Source organism: Ovis aries, chromosome 5 (genome assembly GCF_016772045.2).
Source record: "Ovis aries strain OAR_USU_Benz2616 breed Rambouillet chromosome 5, ARS-UI_Ramb_v3.0, whole genome shotgun sequence".
Taxonomy (NCBI): Eukaryota; Metazoa; Chordata; class Mammalia; order Artiodactyla; family Bovidae; genus Ovis; species Ovis aries.
The window spans coordinates 35,995,023-36,010,719 of NC_056058.1; the positions used below are offsets into that span (position 1 = coordinate 35,995,023).

Sequence of the window (15,697 nt, forward strand, 5' to 3'; positions counted from 1 at the left end):
TGGGGGAGCCTCGGGCAACGCCGAGAGGGATCCCCAGAGCTGGGGGTGGCCCGTTCGCGCGGCGCGGGGCTGCTGGGCCCCTCCCTCCTTCCCCCGCCCCGCCCTGACGCCGCCCAGCTCCGTCGCTCCAGTCCGGGTTTTGCGGCGCCCGCCGGCCCGCTCCCCGGCTGCGGGCTCCGCGCGGCGGCTGGCTCTGTGCGCGGCGCGGCTGGCGCTGCGCTCCGCCCCGGCTGCATTGCTGCGCTCCCGGTGCCCAGGGGAGGCACGCGCCGCGTGCGCCCCGCAGCCGGCCGCCCGGAGGCAGCGCAGTCCGCTGGCATGGGCCCCGGGGGTGCCCGGGGCCGGGGCTCTGGGCTGAGGCGCTGAAAGGCGCCCTCCTGTCCGCGGGGCCCCGCGCCCGGCCCGCCCGCCTGCCCGCGGCCATGGCCGTCCGGTCCGGCCTGTGGCCAGCGCTCCTGGGCATAGTCCTCGCCGCCTGGCTCCGCGGTTCGGGTGAGTCACGCGCGCGCTCTGGGAAGGCTTGCGGGGGACCGTGCGCGCGAATGCTCGCTGCTCTAGGGGTCTTCTGACCCGCGCTGCTGGACCGGGTTGGGAGCCCCCCGAGGCCAAACTTTGCGAGGCGGGACGCGGGGGCCGCCTGTCGCTGCTGCGCAGCTTGCCCGCGCGCTTCCCCGGAAGCCTGGGTTCTGCCAAGTCCAGGAGCAGCTGTCAGCGCGTGGGGCTGGCGAGTGTAGACGCCCCACGCCTCTAGGCGGGGGAAGTTTGCTGGTTGCCCGGCCCCAGCGCAGGGTTGGGGGTTTAGATCAAAGCCCCGGGGAGTCTGGCTTGGCCGGTTAGCCGGTGAGAGGGTTTTGACCACATCCCAAGTGCCCAGGAAATTGAGGACAGGGTTTAAGATACCGTTTCCCGGCAGCATCTGCCCCAAACAGCTACTCACAATTCCCAGCTTGGCACCTGGCCGCTGCCCACGTCCGGAACACAGTGTCCTCCTCTGTCCCCGCCACACACTCTCGCACAGGCGCACACTCAGGCGTGGAGGCGCATACACCAGCCCCCGAGCCCTTGCAGTCCAGCACAGTGGAAGCACCAGGGCCCCGGGCCGGCACTGTGGCTCCTGGCCTTCCTGGTGCATAGGGGCCAGAGTTGTGAGTGGGGAAGCTCTACCGCTCTCCCCTCTCTGTTTCTCTGCACAACCCTTCTCCCTCCCCTCGTGTCCCTTTGGCCACCCTCACCTGCCCCATAACTCAGCCCTCAGCCCACTCCTGGGGGTGGGAGGAGTTCCCCTGCATCCTTTGTCTGCTCTCCCCGAGCTTCCTTCCACCTAGGCTGAGTTGTTGGGGCCTCCTGATGGCTGCCCACCCCCCTGCACTTAGCAGAGCTGAGCACCTATATGGACGGGAGGGGGTCATTTGTGTGATCAGGGGGGCATGGAGCTTGCCCTAGCAATTCTTGATTCTTGCAGCCCTGAGACCCTGGGGGCTGCCGCTGAGCCTGGCCAGGCCATTGTTAATCCCAGAGGTGTCAGAAGGGAGCACTAGGGTTCCTGAGAAAGGAAGCCAGACTGACGGGAGAGGAATGAGTGAAAGCTCAGAAAGCAGCCTGATGATTGAGGCCGATGTCCGTTTCCTTCAAGGGTCTCTGCGTAGTGCATCCTGCATCCACTGGCTAGCAGCCCTCCGCACCCTGCCCCCTTCAGTCTCCCCTCCCTCACCCCATCCACTCTCCTTTTCCATCCCCCCAGCACCCCCCACCGAATCCTCACTTTAACAAACCCCTCTGCCCATGACCTCCCCTCCGCATCTGGGAGATTGCACTACCACTGGGTGTGTGTTCCTGTTGCACACACGTGCGTGTTAGGAGTATGTGTGCATTACTCAGGGGGCACGGGTTGAGCCACTGACTGTGGTGAGCTGGGGGGTGTTCATGCCCCGCGCACGGGGGGAGGTGTTGCTAGATACCCGGTAGGGGCCCAGGGCTTGTTTACTGAGTCAGATGCATGCGGGAAGGTTGCGTGGTCATATCTGCATGTCGCCCCCGTGAGCACGTGTGAGAGCTCTGGGCTGGCATGTGTGCCCTGGCGATGACGGGGGCTGGCGATGTGTGCAGCCCGGGTATGCGTGTGGCCGGCCAGATGAGCGTGTGTGGTGGCAGGTCTGCTGCACGTGTGTGACGGTTGTGAGCAGTGGCACAGGTGAGCATGTGTAGATGAGAGGGTGATGGGTACTGGTGAGTCCGGGTGCCGCAGCCCTGGGGGGTGCTGCGTGGATCCCTCAGGAGGACATAGAGTCCAGGAACTGCATCTCAGGGCCATGGGGCACCTGTCGGGGCCTCGTGCAAGGTTGCCCAGGGCCCTGGCGGGTGGGCACCAGTGCCACAGGGCTGCCCTGGAGCAGAGCCTGCCTCCGGCATCAACCCTCAGGCCTGTGTGAGGGGCTGCTGAAGGGCACAGGGTCCTTCTTGTCATTTCGGGCCCCTTTACTGCTGGCCCCCACAGGTTCTGGGCACATGTGCCCAGCAGGCTGGCCCTGCGCTGACCCTGGCTCCTCCCGCATCGTCCATTCAGCTCCTTGGCAACAGCAGCCAGTGAAGAATGGGTCTGAGGGAGGGACAGCCAGCCAGGCTGCAGGGGGTGCTGGGGGCCAGCAGGATCAGAGCCCCTGCTCCCCAGGCCAGGCGCCCACCCTCTGTCTAAAGCCTGCCCCTTGGCACACTCACCCAGGCAGGTCCTCTCTGTGCCCCCACACGCAGAAACCACCTGTCTCACAGGCTTTTCCCATTCATACCCGCTCACACAGCTGGCACCTGCCTCCCCGCCCCTGTGGGCTGAACACACCTGCCGGCTTCCTGATCTCAGATCTCTGCACTCCTGAGGGGAGGGGCCCACGGGGAACGGGACCTCCTGAAAGGGGGGTGCTGAGGGGCATCCCTGAGCCGTGGTCGCTTCCTCAGCCCCTCTCCCACCTAAAGGGTTGATCCAGACCCACTTTCCACCCCCCATCAGCTGGGGTCATTGGTTGCTGGGAGGGGGTCTTCATTCTTCAGGGCTAAGAGATACTCTGCTCTCACTCACCATTCCTTGGGAGGGGGGTCTGCTCTTTGACGGCCCCCCAGGCACCCACAGGAGAGGGCTGGTCCTCTGGCCCTCCTGCTTCTCCTGCCCTGTGCTGGGAGGAAATTCCTTTAGGAGCTTGGGGACTGGCACTGATGCAGGTACCAGACCCCCAACCTAGACGCACTGATGGACCTGGTTCCTAGGAGCAGCCAACTTTGGCCTCAGCCAGGGGCCAGGGGACTTCCCAGGTAGCGCTAGTGGTAAAGAACTCACCTGCCAGTGGAGGAGATATAAGAGACACAAGTTTGATTCCTGGGTGGGGAAGATCCCCTGCAGAAGAGCATGGCAACCCACTCCAGTATTCTTGCCTGGATAATCCCCAGAGGAGACAGAGGAGCCTGGTGGGCTACAGTCCATGGGATCACAAAGAGTTGGACATGACTGAAGTGACAGCATGCATGCCCAGGGGCCAGGACTCCCCTGTCTTACAACCCTTTCTCTTGCCTCGCGCTGCTCTGGGCCCCAGACCTGCAGACTGAAGTCTCAGAGGCAGAAGCTGCCCTGAGCCAGGTATGAGGGATTTCTCCAGGCAAGGACCCTAGTGCTGGGCTTGGCTGCCTCCTGAGAACAAGTGTACAGGCGCACACACACACACACACACACACACGCACACACACACATGCACACGCACATTGTTTTGTGCACGTACCCAGACCTGCTCTTTCCAGGCCAGCCCTCTCCTGCAGTCCGTCCTCCCAGGCCCCCTCCCCCTTTCCCCCAGCCTGAGGCGGGAAACCTTGGAGCCTCTCTTGGCTCTAACCTTCTCCTTCACGCTTCATGTCTAATCTGTCACCAGGTCCTCCAGCTCAGCCCGACTTGTGACTTTGCTCAGGTCCCTCTCCTCCTTTGCTCCTCCCCACCCCAGCCCTTTCCCCCTCACCTTTCTCACCTGGGCTGGTGCCGTGGCCACCCCTCACTCCCTCCCTCCTCTGCATCCTCCACCTAGACTGATGCCACCGGTGCCCAGGCTAGAAAGCATGAGAACGCCTTCTGTGGCACCCCAGTGGCAGCAGGTAAAGTCTGAACCCCGAGCCCAGGAGCCCTTAGGGAAACATCCCTGGGCAGACATGTTGGCAGGTTAGGTGTCCTCTCTGACTCCGGCCATCCACACTCCCAGACAAGCTCTGGCTTCCACCCACCGTACTTCCCATGCCTTGCAAAACGTGGTGCCCCCTCTCCCCGCCAGCCAGCCACAATCCCCATCCTATACCCCAGCATCCTCAAATTCTGGTCAGGGCCAGGCCAAGCCCTCGCTGCTGCTGCCAGTCCCCACTGTGCTGTGCTCTTCTCAGCCTCCAGCTTCAATCTAGCCCCTTCCAAGAGGCCTCCCCGACTCCTCCTAAGACCCGTGAGGGGGCCAGGGCCCACTGGTAAGCGCCAAGTGGGCTCCAGGACAGAGGCACTGACTCTTTAGCCCTGGAGTGGCCCGGGGCAGCTGCCAGAGGCATCTGGGGCGGGGGGGCACCTCCTCACTCGTGCCAAGGCTTCCCACAAGTATTGCCGTTGTCAATGGCACCATGACCCTGTTCTCAGCCCCCAACATGCTCCGAGTCACAGCCAGTCAAATGCTGATTTCTCTCTTTATTTCCTCTGCTTGAGTTTGAGTTCTCTGGCTAGACAAGGGGACGGTGGGATGGGCGCTGTGGCTGGGGAGTGGGGAGAAGTTTGCTCTGTCCCCTCGCAGCTCTCCTCGTCCCCCCTCTCACAGCCATCCCTGTGCCTAAACACAGACTGCCCTGCTCCAGGGAGGCCGGCGATGGCTCCTGTCCAGGGCCAGGACTAGCTAGCTGACGCCCCCACACAGATGGCTCCCTGGAGCCTGTATGTTGTGGGTCCCTCACAGGTGCGCCCAAGTCTGTGGAACAGGAACCTTGCCTGCCCCAGCCCTCCCAGGCATAGATGTTTCCAGGCGGGTGTCTTCTCATGGGAATAATGTAATTCTGGACAAACTCCAGCCCCTGGAAGGTGGGGCTGAGGGGCACGCCCCTCTGGTAGTACCCATACTGACCCTGACCATCTGTCTGAGTGGCCTCTTCCTCGGGCCCCACTCCAATGCTCAGGGCTGGCGTTGACACCAAGACTGGAGGTTCATTGAGCACCAAGCAGGGCTCCCAGTTCCCAGTTCCCAGCAGAGCCCAGCCCCTGGGCCCCAACCCTCCTCACCACCCAGATGGGCACCCAGCTTCCTGCAGTCAATTCTGCTGACCCAGCTCTCCATTCCCCTTGTCTGCTCCCATGAGAGTGGCACTGAAGGGTCCTCCTGTGATTCCCTGGTGGCTCAGATGGTAAAGAGTCTGCCTGCAATGTGGGAGACCCGAGTTCCATCCCTGGGTCAGAAAGATCCCCTGGAGAAGGAAATAGCAACCCACTCAGTATTCTTGCCTGGAAAATCCCATGGCTGGAGGAGCCTGACATGCTACAGTCCATAGGTTTGCAGAGTCGCACACAGCTGAACGACTTTACTTTTACTTGCTTTCCTGCCTCTGGGGAGCCTGTAAGGTAGAGTGGAAAGGGCAGGGCTTTGGAGGCAAACAGGACAGGCCAGGTTTCAGTCTAAGCCACCTGACCTTGGATGAGAAAATTTTTTCTCCCCAGCCTGTTCCCACCTTTGGAGAATGGGGTCACCTCTGCTCCCTGGGGTTAGAGTAACAAGTTGACGGGCAACACTGAGCGCCCAGGTGGACCCCAACATGGAGTGGGTACCTGTGTGCCTCCTTCCTCCATTTTCCCTGGCATTTGAAGGGAAGTGAGTTAGGACAGGGTGGGGTCTTAAGCTGTGTCAGGCTCCAACCTCATACATAAGAGAGAAGACCATCTCTATAAACTGTTTCACTTCTTGCTGCCCCTGGGAGAAGTCATTGCTTCTAGTTGGAAGAAGCCTCCTACCCACCCCACCTCATCTATACTCATACCACCCCTTGCAGGGCACCTGCTTCAGACACTTGATTCAAACACCAGTCCCCTCAGGGTGCAACGAACTTTGGAGGTTCTGTGAAGATGATGATTTGGGCCTAGTTTGTCCTGGATCTGTGGTGACCAGCTCTGACACACAGAACATAGCAGCAAAGCAGGGGTGGGCACCCTAGATGCAATTCAATTCTGGTTCAGACTCTGCCATTGGATTGCTGTGTGACCCTGGACAAACCACTTAACCTCTCTGGGCTGTCTTCCTCTGTATGCTAATGGGCTGGGCTAGATAACTACTGGGGGCTATGCCCAGAGAGGCTGCCTCCTGAGCCCAAGATAGACTGTGCACTCAGCAGCAGGTTCCCCCAGGAACTGTTCACACCTGCCCAGCACCTGCCAAAGCCACCAACCACGCTGGCAGCAGCTGCCTGTGTTGCCTTGGAACCAGGTGGCTGTTGCAGCAGGGCCGAAGGTGACTGTGACATAGAGGTGGGAGCTGGGAGTTCCAGGGCCCTGGCAAGGAAGCCAGGTCCTGTTTAGCTGGTTGCACACCCCCCAGTGGCAAAAACAGGCCTTCGCAGGATCCCCAGAAGGTCAGCGTGCCAGTGCCTGAGGCCTACCCACTTCCCGGGGAATGACAGAAGATGCCGCAAACAGCCTTTGGCCCCCTGGGAGCCAGAACCCCAGGCATGTGTCAGAGGTGGTAGGGTGGTAGAGTTGGCAGGCTCTGGGGTCTGGGTTTGGACCAGGGCTCCAACGAGGGTGAGGCAAGGGAGGGGCCTAGGATGCAAGATTTAAGTGGTGCAAGTGCAGGGTCTGACCCTGAGAGCAAAGACTGCCTTACATCTGTGTTCTCGACACCCTCTGCCTCACCCTAGTCCTGGCCGTGGATGTGGCTCCTCCCTGTACTCCTTCATTTCTTGTCTCTAAAATATCGTGTGTGCATGCGTGCTAAGTTGCTTCAGTCGTGTCCAACTGTGTGTGACCTCGAGGACTGTAGCCCACCAGGCTTCTCTGTCCATGAGATTCTCCAGGCTGAGTGGGCTGCCATTTCCTCCTCCAGGGGATCTTCCCCACCCAGGGATCGAACCCGTGTCTCTTATGTCTCCTGCATTGGCAGGCGGGTTCTTCACCACTAGCACCATCTGGGAATCAGCCAAAATATTATAAAAGGACCTAATTCACAGGGTCCTTGTATGGATTAGGCAGATTGATGCATGTCCATCCTGGCATACAGGAGGTGCTCAATAAATGTGAGCAATCGAGGTGATGGATACGGCAAAGGGCACTGTTCCTTCCTCTCCTCTACTATAGAGAGTGGGGGAGCCCTCCCTCTTTGTGGAAGAGGGTGCAGCTAGGGGTCCAGGAAAGAGGGCAGAGGCCTGGGGATGGGGGGCTGGCCTGTTGTCTTTTCTCTGCCCCCTTTGAGGGATGACAGGGGTAGGGCGGTGATCAGAAGCCCCCTGCCCCTCTCTGTCTCCAGAGGGAGAGTGGTCATTGGCTGGGCCACCCCAGCCCTGTTTGAGATGGAGGAGACAGGGAGATTCATGGCCATCAGGAGAGGCCTAAGTGGCAGTTGCTCCCCAGAGTAGGCCACAAAGGGCATATTTGAGGTCCCACTTAGATGGGGAAGGGGACTCAACTCCCTGCCTGTCCACAGTGAGAGCACCAAGGGCCAGAGTCCTGATGGGTGAGTCCCCCAGATTCAGGCCCCTCCCCACGCCAGGATGTCAGAGCTGTGTCCCTCTGGAAGGCTCGGGGTCACCTTGAGCTCCAGGCGAATGTCTGGCTGAGGTCTGGGGAGGGGCAGTCAGTCGAGACCGACCCTTGGAGAGGGAGCTCTGGGCCCTGTAACCCACCCCTACCGTAGACCTCTCCAGCCAGGGTGGCGGGTGCGACTCCCCGTGCCCCACCCCAGCAGGATTAGCCCAGAGCCTGCAGGGAGATACACCCCGATATAGACCCTCCTTACTGGAGCACAGACCAGATGGAGTTGAGGGGCTGTTGGTTTTTCCCATATCCGCATCTTTCCAGCCCTTCTCTCCCCCTCCCCCACCAAAATAAAAAAGGGGGATGACGGGCACTGGCAGGTAGGAATGATTCCTTATCGTCCCAGCGTGACCGGAGCCTTCCCCTCTTCCCAAACAACCCCCACCACGTTGTCCGGGATAGCTCGGCGGGCGGGGGTACGGGGCTAGCGGCAAGCCTCCCGCTGGGCGGGCGAGCTGCGGGGCACGTGAGAGGCCTGGGGCGGCAGGTGCCCGAGCCAATGGGAACCCGAGCCCAGGGATTAGCAATTAGACGCGGCGCCCGCCCGGGCCCTGGGGAGGGGCGCGCCCCGCGGGCCATCCTGGGGGAAGTGGCACCGCGGGTCCAGCCCCGTGGCCTGGGCCCCGCCCGGCGCGGGGTAATGAGTGCGCGGTAAACTCGGCGGCCGAGCGGGGAAGGGGCGGGATCCCTCCGCCCGCCAGCCCGCCCGCGGCCGCCCGCCGGATTAGCGGCTCTTTGTTCGGGGCCTGTTAACAAGTTCCTGGCTGAGCGCTCGGCTGCCGCCCGGGGAGCAGGCGTCCAGCCTCCGGGCACGGCAGCAAGGCGGCCTCTGCGGCTCCTCGGTTGCCGCGCTCGCCCGGCTGTAGGTCTCACCCCCGCCGCCTGCTCCCGGATCGCAGGAGACGTGGCCCGGCAGTGGGCCCCTCTGGCGGTCTGGTGGGGGTAGCGCTGCCAGAGCCCCCCGGCTGACCTCGCGGCGGAGAGGAGGCGATTGCTGGAGCACCTCCCGTAGGCGTGCGCCTCTGGGGTTCGTCTCATTTTCCAGATGTGGGAGGGCACGGCTTCCCGAGGTCCCGCGCTGCCATACTAGGCAGGCCTGGGGTTTCAGGATGGGGTTCGGATGTCTCCTCCTTCTGCTAAGAGGGTTGGAAGCCTGGGGCGTTAATAGGAGGAGGCTTACGGAATCAGAAACTGTCACATCTATGGTCATAATTACCTTGGTGATGGTGGAAACCTGCCCAGTGCTGGACTCTACCGGCATCTTGTGATCAGATGCGCAGGACAACCAAGGAGGTAGGTGAGGTTAGTCCCATTTGTTAGATGAGAACATTGAGCCTCAGAGAAACAGCAGAGTTGGGACTTTGTTACTGCTTGGCCTCACCTCCCTCACCCACACCAGCAGGGGGCAGAACAGAGTCCCATATGTCCATTTACTGTCAGGGCCTTGTCTGGTGTCCCATGGACTTAAAAGCCCACTGGAGAGTCACAGGACCTTGCTTCTCTGCATGATCTTGGGCTAATCCGAAGTCTGCGTGTGTGCTAAGTCTCTTTAGTCCTGTCTGACTTTTTGTGATCCTATAAACTGTAGCCAGCCAGGCTCCTCTGTCCATGGTATTCTCCAGGCCAAGAATACTGAAGTGGATAGCCAGGGCGGGATATCCTCCAGGGGATCTTCCCAGACCAAGGATCGAACCTGCGTCTCTTAGGTCTCCTGCATTGGCAGGCAGATTCTTTACCACTTGCTCCAGCTGGGAAGCCCTACTCCCCGGTCTCCCAGAGCCCATTTTCCCCCTACATCCTGCCTCTTCATGCCACCCTGCCACCAGGGTACAGGCTCTTTCTAAACCTGGGCTGGGATGTCCAGGTCACAGGATTTTAATTATAAAAATCCCTGGGGGTCAGCTTTCCAACTTAGCCGGGGCCACACACACACAGGGTGGCTGGGACTGTTCAAAACAACTTTCTTACATAAGATGAATCTTTTGTGGGAAGCTCCCCCAGATAGTTCTTGACTTTTCTTTCTGGAGCCACAGTGGGTGGATTCTCCCTTTTCAGCTACTTAATACAAGGCCCCATCTGCCCTTTCCCAGGTCAGGCACCTCCTGTCCACTCAGCTGTTCCTCATGTAGCAGGTTCCAAGTCCCCTTCTCTATCTCCAACGTCTTTGTTAGCTTCTCTGGATATCAGTCCCAGGAGGGCATCCCACTGTGACACAATGCCCTGGCACGGACTGTCATAGGATACTAAGTGTGTCTGTTGCAAATATTGGAAAACCCAACCCAAATGGCTTAAGCAAAAAAAGGGAGCAGGGGAGGATTTTTTGCCACGTGTAACTGAAAGGCCAGGGGTAGCTCTGGCTTCAGGCATGGTTGGATCCAGGGAAAATGTGTGACCAGGATTCACCCCTCATCTCTGCTCTGGCAGGGGAGGGAAGTATTGCTGCCACTCTCCAAAAACCTTTCCTCTCACAGTCCCAAGATAGCTGCCAGGAATTATCAGAGCTACATCCTTGCAGGCCCAATCCAGGAAAAAATAGAGAATCTCTCTTCCCTTAGCCATCCAACAAAAGTCCTAGCCTCTCCTCATTGTTCCAACTCAAATGCTGTCAGAATGAGCCCGTCCCCACAGCCAGTGGTTATGGTCATGCAGGTTAGCTTGGGCCCAAGCCACCTATGTCGCTGTCCTCTCACCACGGCTGTTACTCACAGCTTCTCGTCCAGGGAGAAGGGATTGGCACACGATCCTCAGATTAACCAGTATGCTATCAGTGCATTTTATCCAAGTATTTAATAAAAATCCTGACTAGCTCAAAGGGCACAGCCCGAGGCTCAAAGGTAAAGACCCAGCTGTGGGGCAACATTAGTCATTTAATTAGCTGTGTTAGAAAACAATGCTGGCCATTCCAAAGATTTTGCGTTCCCTTTAATGTTGTTATCACCTGGTTTGTGCATCTACATTTGCTGATCTTGAGATATTTTATCAGGTAACTGGCTGAAGTCCAGGCACACTGTCTCCGGTCCGGGCCTAACCTATCAGAGCAGTAACTCTATGATAAGAGAAGCTGGTCTGGCGTGACAGGTCTTTGGGGGTCCCAGCTTATCTCCCAGTGTCCCTTGGTCATCTGAAGCTGGCTCAGATGCGCTACCAGAACCATGCCTGGGGTCTGCATCAGGTTCACCAGGATGGGGCTGTTGCAGTGGACAACTGTTGTTGGGTTTGTATCTGTCCAGCTTCCATTCCTAGCCCTGCCGGGACCCTCTGACCTCTCCTTTGGTACGCGCATGGTCAGTATTCAGCCCCTTCATCTTGAAAGCAGGGCCCAGGTAAGGCAGGTTGGTAATTTCCCTATCCTGGTTCCTTTACTGCTTCAGAGCCTGCTTTTTAAGCCTCTTTCCCCTTCTCAGCAACCTGGTTTCTCACTAGAACTTCCCCCTTTTTGCTTAAATCTGTAAGAATCGATTTCTGTTGCTTGCAGTCAAAGAACATAGCTGACGCATCCACCAAATACAGCCTTCTTGCTTCTTCGGCCACAGTTGACTCATCTGCCCCGTGACTGCTCCAGGCCTGTGCCTGGACCTGGGCTGTTGGTTTATTAGGACCTAGCGGCCTGAGCTCATTCACAGCAGCCACTAAGCCTGTCCTGATCTCACCTCTGGCCTTTAGCGCTTTCTTACTAGTGTTTATCTTGTCTCTCCACTTCAGTGTCCTCAGGTGTAAACTGGTGGGGTGGAGAGGCGGGCCTCCCAGCACCTCCCAACCAGTCAGAAGGCCCACCCTTTCTGGGGCCTCCTCCTTCAAGCCCCTCCTGCCCCAGGTTGTGTTGGCATTTCCCACAAACCTCTGCTGGACCTGAGCGTAGGCTTCCCAGCTTGGTCTCATCAGTGGCACTGCCCTTGGTTGGTGGCCAGCTTTCCATGTTGGGCATGTTTGGTTAGAATATACTGCCCTGACAGTTTCTGAGAGTGCTTTCCTTCAGATCTTTTGAGATCACACAGCCAGAGGCCCATCTTTGAGACCCACCCAGTCCTCTCAAGACCCCTTGCTTTTAAGACTCCTGGCTGCACTGAGGGGGCTTGTCTTTGGGGTGAGTTGCCTGAAGCCTGGCACCCATAGGCTAGGATGCCCTTCAGAGGGTGGTCAGCCGCCCCTCCCCAGCAGTGATGTGCTGGTGAATGTTTAACAGTTGGCTCTCCGGGAAAATGCGGGACAGAGCTGCCAATTTCTATGGTGTAAATACTCCCACGATGGCCTATTTCAAGCTACCAATGTGATGCTGACCAGCTTGCAAAATTCCAGAAATTCTAACAACAGGCTCTCCTAAGCCAGGATGAGCTGGTTTCAGCATACGGCTTTCCAGCCCTATGAAGAAGTGGTCAGAAAAGGAGAGTGACAATGGCTCCTTGGGACCCTCCCTGCTGGATCCGTTGACCTCCCCAGCTGTTCAGTGAACTGTAGGATGGGGTGTCAGGCACTAGATGGTTAAGAGTCAGGGCTCTGAAACAGAATCCTAAACAGGGTGACCTTAGATAGGTGATTTCATCTCTCTGTGCCTCGATTTTCTCATCTAGAAACTCTGGATAATGAAAGGCTTCTACTTCATTAAGGTTGTGAAGATTAAATGAGTTATTCTGTTTGGAACACTTAGCCCAATGCCAGACCTAGGCTGAATGTTCTATAAATGGGAGCTGCTGCCGATGCTGTGTGGACAGCGATGGGGATCTCACTCTTGGCCTCCCTCTGTGACACCCCCTTAAGTGGTAGGGGGAGCAGGTTCTTGGTTGACAACAGTGGCAGGGAACATCGGGGCAGGACCCTGCAGATCTAGAATCTTGGGAAGGTGCTCATTCGGGGGTGATGGGCATTCATGAGGGGGCCTGAGAAGGAAGGTGGATGTAGTGAGAAATGTCTCATCCAGAGGACTTGACCAGGTATGACTCCTGAACAGCCTGGAAGCCAGGGTGGGTTCCCAGGACATGCAGAGCAGAGAGGTGGTGGGGGCCACAGCAACAGTCAAGAGCCCAGACAGGCCAGGCAAGGACAACCCATCTGCTGACCTGCAGACTAGATTGTAGCTTCAGGGCTGGCCCTGGCCACACCACTTCCTCTGTTCCCAACTGTGGGTGTCCCAAGGCCAGAGGAGGAGAGGGACTCTGCCTGAGACCTTAGCATGTGGTAGCGCTGGCCAGACAGGGAAGGGAGGGGAAAGAGCACACAGGCGTTCCCTGGTGACAGCGTGTGTACAGGGGAGCCAGGAGGCGCAGCCTGGCTGAAGCAGACGGTGCCTGTGGGGGACCAGTGAGCGACAGGGCTGGCTACATCGTTGAGCTGGGGAGTGACAGGCAGTGAGCAGTGTTTAAGGAAGATTAATCTGGCAGCACATGGAGGATGGATGAGAGCAGAGAGAGGCTGGAGGCAAGGAGACCAGCCAGGAGGCTGCAGCGGTCATCCAGGCAAGAAATGACGAGGCCTCCCTTCTCAGGGATCAGGCAGTGGGGATGGAGTCAGAGATGGATGTGGGAGACGTTTGAAGGGAGGAGCCTCTGGATGTTGCATGTAGGGGTGAGGGATGGGAATGAGGCAAGCATGATTCAGAGCTTTCAAGCCTGGGAAAATGATGTCAGAAGCAGAACAGGGACGGGGAGCCTCAACAGGGGAGAAGCTGCAAGAGGGCCTTATAGAGCTGTGAGCTTCACCCTGCCAGGCCCTGCCTAGAGCATGGACATCAGTCAGGGACTTTGGCCACAAGCAACAGAAACTGGTTCTAGTCAGGTGAAGCAGGGTGGTCAGGGCTGGCAGATCCAATGGGTTAACCAAGGGAGAGACAAAGTCATGTCCTGGAAGATAGGTCCTCAAAAGGTCAGGGCAATGATGGGGCGGTCCTGTGTAATGCAAGGCACTGAAGGCAGGAGGGAGAAGTGGATTTGCTTTGTTCTGTATAGCTTAGAGGGTAGGGTCAAGACCAGCAGGTCAAACATGAGAGGCTGAGAAAGACCTTCCTAATGAGCAGTGACAACTGGCCTTGGCAGGCAGGGGCTCCCCATTGGTGGGGCTGTTGAAACAGACTCTGTTGGGACCTGTCAGGGAGACTGTGGAGTGGTAGCAGGTGGCCCTGGTGAGGTCCCACAGTAAAGGGGAAAGGGTGGACTTTGGAACTGACTTGGCCTCCACCCTCAGCCCCACTCTTTTGAGAAGCGCCTTACCTTTGGGAACTTGGCTCTCTGGAGGGATGACCTCACCTCATGGAATTTTGTCATTTCTTTGGTGCTCATTGTTTTGACTACTCAACACACGTCACCAGCATAGCACTCTTCTCTAGGTGACCTCTCCAACACCTTGGAGAGGTCCTGGTGGGACTGTCAATCAGGGGGCCCCACCCTCCTCCTAGAAAACACCTGACCAGGCTGGCAAATCCTAGTGGAGATCTTAGGCATGGTGATTGGTCCATAGAGGCCCTGGAACCTGGCCTAAGCCAATCAGGATCCTTCCCATGGTTTTTCCCACCTGGCAGTGGAGGAGCCCTCCTTTTTCCCTCTGGGATCGGCAGCTGTGGAGATGCAAGCAGAGATGTTGGACCAGTGGCAGGCATTTCCCCCTTGTATGGAGAGAGCCTGGCTGCAGAGGGGAGTAAGGCCAACACGCAGAGACAGGCAGGAGAGGGAGCTGTCTGGTGGCCCCAGAGACTCAGGAGCCCACAGCTTTTCCCTCAGTCCTGTGAACTCCCCCCACCAGCCTTCCCAGCGCTTGAACCAAGAGCTCCCTGCTTTAGGCTTATGCCAGCTTGGCTGGATTTCAATGTCCTGTACCTGAAGGGACCCTACCACCAGGTCTCGGGAGGACAAAGTACCCACCCAGAGGTGGCTGGGTGGCAGTGTGCAGGGCATGGCAAACTCACATGGCAGACAGAACATTCTAGACAATAGTAAGTTCATTTACAAGTCCAGATTTGGGGATTCCCTTGAAAAGCTGGATCTGGGCGCTGAGAGCCCATTTTCCTGGGTAGGGAGGGACTGGGACCTGGCTACCTCCTTGACCGGTGTACACCCCTGTCTTATGCACCCCCGCCCCCAGGCACCCTAAGGCTGCATTCTCACCCCAGCACAACACCAAGAAGTTGTGTGGAAGCCTTCCTCCTCTCCCTTCCGACACTAGAGCCTGCATTTGGGGCCTTAGATTTCACCTGTTCAGCAGAGGTGGCAGCAGCTAGTCAGGTGGAAGAGTCTAAAAGCTTATGGGAAACCAGGGATGGGCGCTTTGAGGGGCATGGATGGCAGGAAGTGGAGATGCAAGGCCTGTTCAGAAGGAGCTGGTCACAGTGAGCTTGAGTCCTGTTGTAAGGGGTGACTGGGGAATGGCTGCGGCTGAGATGGAAATGGAGGATTGGGAGAGTGATTCTGAGGAAGCCAGCAGGAGGCTACAGAGAGAGCCCAGGAGTCTGGGGAGGAGTTTTAAAGTTTTGAGGACGGAGTGGCAGCTGCGAGGAGGGCTACAGGGAAAGCCCCTGCCGACGAGGCCTGGAAAGCGTGCGTGCACGTGCTCGTGAGCAAGTGGCACCAGAAATTGGTGCCTGAGTTCCTGTACCCAAGCATGAACCAGCCTTAGAGAAAGGGACAGGTCCGGTGGGCAGGGAGTAATGGCCACTTGGAATCTGAAGAGCTTCAAGAGAAGGACATTAGAAGCCAGAAAGGGATCCTTGAGGGCTTCAGAGCAGGAGCCTGGGCACAGGGATCAGGGGCCGGATGGTTGAGATTGCTCAACGCTTGCAAAGCTCTTGCACACAGCTTTCTTCAGGCAGCCTCAGAGGGGAAGTGACTGCCTGAGTCACACGCAGCCACCTCAGGCCAGGTCCCAGCCCCAGCCCCTCTGAGCACAGATCTGTGCCAGGGGGTTGGGCAGAAGGCCGAGGGCCCC

At 58.3% G+C, this 15,697-nt stretch overlaps 1 protein-coding gene across 2 annotated transcripts in view; it reads left to right on the plus strand.

Moving 5' to 3' along the window:
• Positions 1-332: 332 nt before the first annotated feature.
• The window catches only part of UNC5A (unc-5 netrin receptor A), a 64,426-nt gene continuing 49,061 nt past the window's right edge, over positions 333-15,697 (plus strand). The window contains exon 1 of one of the 2 annotated variants that reach the window (XM_042250347.2): positions 333-492. In XM_042250347.2, coding sequence (XP_042106281.1) covers positions 423-492 — 70 coding nt within the window. In that variant the 5' untranslated portion in view covers positions 333-422. The remainder of the gene's footprint in view (positions 493-15,697) is intronic. The other variant, XM_042250348.2, reaches the window with a different exon arrangement.